The sequence below is a fragment of the Oryctolagus cuniculus genome, chromosome 1 (genome assembly GCF_964237555.1).
Source record: "Oryctolagus cuniculus chromosome 1, mOryCun1.1, whole genome shotgun sequence".
Classification (NCBI taxonomy): domain Eukaryota; kingdom Metazoa; phylum Chordata; class Mammalia; order Lagomorpha; family Leporidae; genus Oryctolagus; species Oryctolagus cuniculus.
The window spans coordinates 11227584-11236503 of NC_091432.1; the positions used below are offsets into that span (position 1 = coordinate 11227584).

The window sequence follows — 8920 nt, forward strand, 5'->3', positions numbered from 1 at the left end:
TTTGAATACTCCCAATGGCATCTGTGTCCCGTTCACCCCTTCCATGTCCTTTTTCTCACTCTGCCTCTCAGTCAGTTGCTTCTGGCCCAGTTACGAAATGTTACTGTGTGTGCTGCTGTCCAAGGAGACATGGTCATTTCTGCTTGTCTGCCTGGTGTTCTGACCCCAGCAACGGGAGGAGACATACTAGTGAGGAGAAGGAGCCACAAACATGTTTTCATCAGCTGTTTTTATTCTACATTATGGGTGTGAGTGGGAACAGGGCCAACCATCTACTTCTATTGGAAGCTGACTGTGTTTCTGGAAGAACAATCAGGAGAAGTCCGTCCACCTACAGGGGTTGCAGGACTAGGCCAAATCTGTCGGGACGTGGTTTCAAAGCTGCAGGCTTAAGCTGCGGCAGCCAGGCCCAGCTGATTGTTGGCTCGGTCGAAGACGGTGAAGTACTGGCGGATGAAGACGTCACCCAGGATCCAGAGCTCGCCAGTGTAGGTGTCGAGGTTCATGCCCTCAAAGCCACTAATGCAGGCGTCATCTTCCTGCAGAGCAGAGAATAGCACAGGAGATGGGGAACAGGGTGAGGGTTATAAGCACTGGGAGATAACCATGAATGGCTCCTGCCTCTGGCTGCAAGTGCCATGCCAAGAGGGGATTTGTGGCTCATTTTCCAGGGATGTGGCTGTTGCTGGGCTGGGATCAGCCTGCAGAAACCGATCCCTGCACTCTTGATGGGACGGATTGCCAGGCATTGTATGCTGCCATTGGCAGACACAGGAACCCTGACCTCAGTACCGGGGTTTAGGCAGAAGTTGAAGTCAGATTCTGGGAAGGAGATTTGGATTCCCTGAGGGTGCAGCCACTTTTCATTATTTCTGTTGCCACCCGTGGCACAGCTGCCAGCCAGGGGTTCCTCCTCCTTCCTGTGTTACTCTGCTCAGCCTTGGCTGCAAGGCTGCACTTGCCTAGAGAAGGCACCAGGTGTGAATACTTCTCGCAGAGTAAGCTCAGTGCATGTAGTAGGAAGCAAGGAGTTTCTTGAAGGTCGTTGGACTGAATTGTGCTCAGTCTTACCAAACCCCCTAAGTGCACACATGGGGGGATGAGCTGACACCTCCAGTTTTAGCTGAGGAAATGAATGCTGAGAGGACATGCACCTTGATCAGAAATGATGGGCAGGAGATTGGGACTAGGGAGTCAGATACAGCTCTAAATATCAGAATCCTCCCCTTTTTTATTTTTTGACAGGCAGAATGGACAGTGAGAGACAGAGACAGAGAGAAAGGTCTTCCTTTGCCGTTGGTTCACCCTCCAATGGCCGCTGTGGCCGGTGCACCGCGCTGATCCGATGGCAGGAGCCAGGTACTTATCCTGGTCTCCCATGGGGTGCAGGCCCCAAGCACTTGGGCCATCCTCCACTGCACTCCCTGGCCACAGCAGAGAGCTGGCCTGGAAAAGGGGCAACCGGGACAGAATCCGGCGCCCCGACCGGGACTAGAACCCGGTGTGCCGGCGCCGCAAGGTGGAGGATTAGCCTAGTGAGCCGCGGCGCCAGCCAGAATCCCCTTTTCACACCATCATCTTTTGCCTCACTTTTCCTTTAGGGGCTTCCTCCAATTCTCGCTCCTGCATGGATGTGATAGGCTCTTTTTGTCTACTGGCCATGCAGAGCAGGGGTCAGTCTGCCTCTTGGCATCAGCAGAGAGAAGTGTGAATTCCCTCCTGCAGAGGGCAGTGTGCAGCCTCCTTTTGTGTGGCCCGTCTGGCGCCTGGCCGAGTGCTCCCTTACCTCCAGGATGTAGGCACTGGCGGGCACAGGGTACTGGACTCCATTGATGGTGAAGACAATGTTGGGCAGGGAGTACATGGATGAGCAGCTGACGATCATCTGGAAGGTGTGAGTGTGGGGGTTAGAAGGGGTTCATTCCTTGTGCATGACACTCCCCCCACCTGAGTCTAGAAGAGAGCATTTGGGGCTGGACTTGCCTCGCCATCAGAGTTCTCAGAAGCTCCAATGTAGCTCTGGATGTTGGAAATGGCACTGGTGGGGCCAGCCAGCAGAGAGGTGCCCGTGTCCACAATGGCCTGGCAGCCATCAGCACAAGCGATGGTCTCTCCATCCATGGTGATGCTGAGGGTGAGATGCAAGGAAAGGACCCTTGAGTTCTCAATGGTTACACATGTGTCCCTAGTAGACCCTCTTGAGGGGTCAGAACAACTGGAATTCAGGCTTTAAAGGGCCAGGGCATGCTTGTTCTGTGAAAATTTTTCAGTCATTCACCCTAATACTGGACAGCCAAATGCAGTCTTGCTATAACGGCAGATTGTGTGCTGCTTTCTAGGTCCACTAAATACTGAGAGGTATGGACAGGAAGGTTTGTTAACCCTTCCTGGGTGTGCTGTGATGTGGTCATGTTCTTAGAACACAAGGAAGTGGTTGTTCCATCGTTGTTGTGGAGCTGGGCTCCCAGACAGCCCTCTCCTCCACTTCGAGTGAGGTGCCTTTTCTGGGCTCTCAGTAGCTTGACCAGTTTCCAGCTCTCCCCTGTACTGGCTGTTCCAGGTAGATCTGGACATCAGATCAACAACAAGTCCATAAAGATGTGGGATCAGGGCTCAGCCCAGGATAACATGCAGTGGGGCTGTCTCACCTGTCCAGAGTGATCTGCCAGTAGCCTTCATAAGAAACAGGCACCCAGTTCAGGCTTCCAGTGTAGTAAGAAGAATCAATGCCACCAAACATCACAACGCTGCCACTCTCGTCATCACTGTGGAAAAAGGAGGGGTAGGGGAGAAGACAGGAATTCACTCATTCATGGTTTGCATATCTGCTGTGTACAGCCTACGAGATACCCTTGATGGGGATACTATTCAGTGCCAGCTGTGCTGAATGTGTGACTGATGTGGATTCTTTCAATGTAACACCAGGTCCACACAGTGGTCTGTATCATTATTTAGACTCTATAAGACACTGTGTCTCATAGAAGTAAGGCAACTTGCTCGAGTTCACATAGTTGTGTAGTTGCAGTCAAGCATAGAACCTAGAAATTTGGGTTCCCTCCTGTATGGTTTGCACCCTGATACTCATTAAGTTTCCCTGGGGTCCACAAGTGAAGTGAATTCAGGCAGTTTGGGTATGTGAAGACTTAATGGTGGCGATCACTCTTTCTCAACCAGGGCTAGTGTGGCTAATATCCAGAGACATTTCTTCTTATTGTTGTTGGTTGGAGGCAGGGGTGCTACTGAGGTAGAGTAGGTCAGGGTCAGGTCCATGGGACTGCCCAACAACATGCAACTACCTGCCCTAAAAAGGCCATAGGGCTGACTTCTAGAATCTTTGTTAGCTGGGGAGATACAGTGACCCACAGAGATACTTAAGTACTCACGAAAGCATGTTATGTTTAAGAGGCACCTGAAGATTGAGTGGCCAAGGGCACAAAGGATAAAAGAACTCTCACAAAGGAGCCTTTGATATTGCAGAGTCCATTGGCTAAATCTGATGTTTCAGGTTAGATAGAAAGCAGGTATAGATGGTAACAAGAAATTAGTCAAAAAATACTGACCATTTCTAAGACTCAACCTCACTCACATTTACCCACCCAGTTTATAGTAAACATGTTAGTGCACAGTGCAGCACCTATAAGAATATTAATGCCTGAAGCAAAATATGACTGTTGGCCAATGGTGTCATGGGGAGGCTATGAGAGACAGAGAAAAGTTGAAGACAGCCTCGGCTACAATTTGGCAAAAGTGTACACAGCAAAACCCACCTTGGGTTATTCTTCTATCATTTTTAGAACTAACTAAATAAAAAGAAACTTGCTTTCCTTAGTTTGAAATGTCATTGTTCAAGATATATGAGGGTATTTCAAAATTTTCTCAGAAAAATAAAATTTAAGGGAATTTATATTGGTGCAAAATATTTTGGAATCTGTACATACAAGGAGCTTGTAAAATGTTCTTGGAAAATGCATGCTATTTGACAGTGAGTTTGCAAATCTCATTCTTCTAAGATCCTCCCAGCCCACCCAAACTCAGTTAGGTCCCTTGTTGGACCAGGTGAAAATAGTCCATGTGGGAAAGGCCCCAGGCTAGCCAAAACCTACGAGCTCAAGTAGACGGAGAAGAGGTCCTCAGACACCAGGCCCTCGTTCCACATGTTGTCAAAGACAGGCGTGGCATCAGAGGAGGAAATGCTGGGGTAGGCCAGACCCAGGATGCCATCGAAGGGAGCGTAGTACAGGAAGGAGCCAGGCTCTGACTCACTCAGCCCAAAGATCTGGTTGGTGTCCTCGATGTTTCCAACCTGTGTAGGGGGCACAGAGAGGAGGTCCACAATGAGCACCTGTTCATGGAGCACTTCTGGGCTCCAGCCCTGGACTCAGAGCGATCCTGCTTCATCTCTTGGAGGACTTAGCTCCCAGGGAACAAGACAGAAAGCAGGAAGAGGGACTATCCCCTGAAATGCTTGACTCTCCATTGGGCAGAACCTTGGCAGCTGCTGTCAGGTGGCCACAGTGTGTGACTCACTGTGAGATATTGCTGCAGGATGGATAGTCACTGTGCGTTTGGATTTCGGTTGGGCAGATGGAAGGCAGACTCCAGCAACCTGGAGCACTTTACCCCTGCCATGCCCTGGAGATTTGTGGAGCTCATGTGACTAGAGGAAGGAGGAGGCTGTGGAGGAGATGCTGAAAGAGAATTGAGCGACTGTGTCCCCTCTCCCCACTTCCTCCATTCAGCACTGAGCGTGGCTGAGTTTCCCAGGCAGCACTCCCATTATGCTCATATGGTTAACCCCTGAGTGTGTGTGACAGCTCTGCCACATACTCCCTGCACTGCCTGTTAGATTTCTTGTGTGATCTCTGAGATCCATACTGTTAGAGTGAACTTGCTTTGGGACATTTACTGTGGTCCCCAAGTCCTTGGAAAATGGCCCGAGGCACAGGCTGTGTGAGGGTGCATAGCCCCCAAGTGCTCACTTTCACAGTGTCGTATCCCAGGAAGCCTGTCATGCTGCCAGTGCCATAGGTGATGGAGAGAGACTCGCTAGTGGCCTGGAAGGTGGAGGAGTCCTCAGGGTTGAACTGGTTATGGACGCCTGCAAAGGTAAAGGGTGACATCATTAACTTCCAGAGGGCTAACAAGGGTGGTGGAATGGGCATATCTTCCTGGGATGGGATTTCTTGGCTTGGGTGGGACTATGGAGGAGAAAGATGACCTTTGCTACAGGATGACCTTTAAGGTGGCCTTTGGATGGCAGAAATTCCAGGTTCCAATCGCAAGTTTTTGGCAGTCAGCACCATCTCTCTGGTGGATGATCCCAGCCTACGACAATTCCTCCCAAGGCACCCAGGCAAGCACTGAGCACAGCAGTGTGGCTGTCCATGGTGCTGAGTGCTTTCACAGCCAAGGCTCTTGTTAGGGCACCCCTGATTCTACTGACAACTCTTCTTTAAACTCGGCCAGAAAGCAGGAAGAGTTTGGAACTTTAAACATTGTGGTGAATTCCAACGACAATGTCTCCTTCATTACCAGAGCAGTGATTTGTCTCTGTGTTTTTAATTGAGTTACACACTCATCTCAAGAGTCTCAGTTCAGCTTTTAGCCCACTGTGTCACATGGGATTCGGCATGGCTGGCCAACAAGCAGCACTTCATCCCTTCCTTGCTTTAAAATTCTACAGGCTTTCCAGTAGAAGATGGCCCAAGTGCTTGGGCCCCTGCACCTACATGGGAGACCAGGAAGAAACACCTGGCTCCTGGCTTCGTATTGGTGCAGCTCCTACAATAGTGGCCATCTGGGAAGTGAACCAATGGAAGGAAGACCTTTCTCTCTGTTTCTCCCTCTCACTGTCTGTAACTCTACCTCTCAAATACATAAATAAAATAAAAAATGTTTTAAAAAATACTATATGCTTTCTCCTCCAGGAGTCTAACTCTGCATTTTCGAGTCATCACTTTATGCCCTGAGCACCTGTGCCTACTGCTAGCTCCTTGAAGCTGCCTGGGGAAACCTGTGCCTTGAATCCCTGAGTGACTCCTTCAGGCTTGAAGCGGGTGCTGTGAGAAGTCTCTGAGTGGTCAGGGAAAGCATGGGAAAACAGGACAGGGCATGGCAGGCACTCACTGCAGGCAGCACTGGAACAGTAGACAGAGGGCACCCACAGGTTGGAGGAGCCAGTGTCAAAGATGACGGTGAAGTCCTGAGCGGGGGTTCCGATGCCGATGGTGCCAAAGTACTCTGTCTGCAGGGGACGGGAGAGCACAGTTCAAAGACCTGCAACTCCCCATCTGGGCCTCCCTCCAGAGCAGCTCCTCATCCAAGTCTCCATCGTCTCTTCCTCTCTTCTCACTTCCCCATGAAGTCCACACTCCTTCAAATCCCAGCCCGCCTCACACCTCCCTGATATCTTCTCTGCTCCCTGATTGCCTCTGATGTTCTCTGCTAAGAACATTCATTCCCCAGGCAGATCTGCTGTCCTCTCTCAGCAAGTGCCCTGCCCATGTCAGTCTCACCCTCCTGGGGAGCACACCTTCTCAGAGGGTGGGGTGTAACCTATGGCACCCAACCAGCTAGGCCTCAGATGCTTGTCCATTAACTTGCTGATCTGGAGACATGCAAGTCAGTTAAACAATGGAACCCATGGGAATCTCTCATTCCCAAACTTCAGTGTGGACAGCAGATTTTAAGAAAGGAAACTCAGTGTTTTATTCTCAATGCCAACACTTTCCCTTTGGTAGATCGTCCCCAGTTTCCATATTTCTATACTATTCTTGGACAATGACAAGCTCTATCCGACCCCAGGGACTTTGCTCTGGCTGTTTGTTGTGCTGTGAAAATGTATGTTCCTGGACCATCCCTTGGCTGACTCCTTCATCATTCAGAGCTCTTGTCCAGTGTCACTTTTGCCAAGAAGCCTTTCCTGACCACTTTAACCAAAGTGTCCCTCCCCTTCTTCTCCTTTTCCCACTAGTTAATTCAATAATCATGCTTTATGACCCCTATCATGATCATAATTCATCTCACATGCTGGTTTGTTTGTCTACCTTTCTTGAATATAAGCCCTCAAACTTTGGCTTTCTTTCCACAGCAAATGTTGAGCCTCTGGCATTTAGTATGTCTTCATAAATCTCTGTGCGATGAATAAATGGGATGGTGTTTCTGAGCTCTACCAAGAACCAGCTGGGGCCTGTGTGAAGCACACCCAGAAGCTCTATGGTGGTAATGATTTGCAACCACCCATGGATGGTGACCGTGAGTGGGTCAGTTCTGTAGACGAGGATGCTGAGGCTCAGAGAACATGAACAACTTGCTCAAGATTACCAGGTCCATATGGACTAGAGCCCCCTTTTGTAGTGGGTCTTATGTATCTCAGAAGTGAAGCCCTTGACCACAGGAAAGGCAATGTCTATTGTAGACCAGAGTATGTCACTGGTTCCAAGTAAGAGTCTGAGTGTACCACTCCAGTGTTTTTGGTCAATCTGTGGCAATTAGGGTCTCAGCTGTGTCAGTCCCTGGCTTCTGTGTGACCAGTCCCACTCAAGGCCCCTAACCTTACTTGGCACACCCTCCTTCCTTCACTATTATCACACACTCTTTTATTCCTTCCTCAAATGCACATAGCTCACTATGGGAACAGACTGAGTACAAGCCCTCCTGTTCTAGAATTTCCTCCCTCCTCTTGGAGATACCTGTTATTCTTTGGCAGCTCCCAGGAGGACTTACTGTCCTCCAGGAACCTCTCACTCAACAAGTAACACCTCCTTTGGTGGACCTCTTCCTAACCGTGATTGTCACTAGGTGTTGATGCTAAGTGAGTTCATATTTCTCCCCCTATGGAACTGTGACTTTGCTCCCTGCTGCCCCCTGGACCAGGCGCAAGGCCTGACACCTATCAGGACATTCAGGATAAATAAACATTGAAAGAACAAATGAATGATGAACAAATGACAGCAACAGTTATGATTCTGAGTTTCCTCGACTGCCATGGGCTGCGAGATCCAGGGAGCAGAACCTGGCTGTCATTCGTGTCCCCCAGACACCCTCTCTGTTCCTGGCTCAGTCCTTGGGGCTGCCCCTTCCACCTGCCCATGACTCACATCCAGGTAGTTCTCCAGGGTCTCAGTGGGCACTGAGTCGAAGGAAGCTTTGGGCAGGTACTTGGTGGCCAGGTTGGGGGTGTGAGTCTTCAGGTAGTCCTTCAGCAAGCCCTTCTCAATCAGGTTCTTCCTCAAGGACTTCTTTCTGACCAGGGGGACCCTGGGGCAGAGCATTGGTGCATGCATGGTTAGAGAAGGTGAAGTTAATGGGCAAGGGTCCAGCTCAGAAGATGCTACAGAAGCCAGAGAAGCACAAGGAAACTAGTTTAGGAGAAGTGAAGATAGGAGGAGGGGAGAAGCTCCGTACAGTGCAGAGGCAAGGTTACAGATCACCAAGATATGGTTGAAACCAACCACGGCTGCCTCCCCATGGGAGTAGAGACAGATACAAAGAAGGGAGACTGCAGATGGGAAGAAGGGAGAGTGAAATATGATAGATAGGGAGGCAGCAGCGGGCTGGGAAGTTGCCCCTTGAGGCATTCTTCCCATTGCTGGTCACCAGGCTCACTTGTGGATGATGCACTCAGAGAGTGCCAGCAGCCCGAGCAGCAGCAGCCACTTCATGGTTCTTCCTGGCTCCCAAGACACTGGAGAAGGCAGGACAAGTGGAAGGTGTGCAGAAGCAGGCAGGAGCTGCTGCTTATATATGGCCCTTGTCTCGACTGTAATAGCCCTTATCAGCCTGTAAATGCTACCTGTTATCACAATCTCAAACAGAACTCTTCCTGATAAGATTCTTCTGCTCAGAGTCACGTTCTAAGAAGTTGCTAGTTGAGTAGCTTTCCACTAACACTGCATCGCACAGTTGGAGTGCACCTGGC

At 50.0% G+C, this 8920-nt stretch overlaps 1 protein-coding gene across 1 annotated transcript; it reads right to left on the reverse strand.

The window, feature by feature from the left end:
* Positions 1 to 218: 218 nt before the first annotated feature.
* LOC100356662 (pepsin-3) lies at positions 219 to 8691 on the reverse strand. The gene is made up of 9 exons (XM_070069861.1): positions 8608 to 8691; positions 8100 to 8259; positions 6127 to 6244; positions 4980 to 5098; positions 4104 to 4303; positions 2649 to 2765; positions 1984 to 2128; positions 1787 to 1885; positions 219 to 539 (listed from the first exon to the last, which is right to left on the reverse strand). Exons 1-9 carry the CDS (start codon positions 8661 to 8663, stop codon positions 390 to 392), a joined length of 1164 nt encoding a protein of 387 aa, XP_069925962.1. The 5' UTR covers positions 8664 to 8691; the 3' UTR covers positions 219 to 389.
* Positions 8692 to 8920: the final 229 nt, after the last annotated feature.

Bases quoted from the DNA above. Each gene is read 5' to 3' on its own strand.
- LOC100356662 (XM_070069861.1), bottom strand. From the start codon at position 8,663: ATGAAGTGGCTGCTGCTGCTCGGGCTGCTGGCACTCTCTGAGTGCATC. The intron at 6,245-8,099 runs GTGAGTCATGGG...CGTCCCCTGCAG, and splicing joins CCCTGGAGAACTACCTGGAT to ACAGAGTACTTTGGCACCAT. The intron at 1,886-1,983 runs GCAAGTCCAGCC...CACACCTTCCAG, and splicing joins CTGAGAACTCTGATGGCGAG to ATGATCGTCAGCTGCTCATC.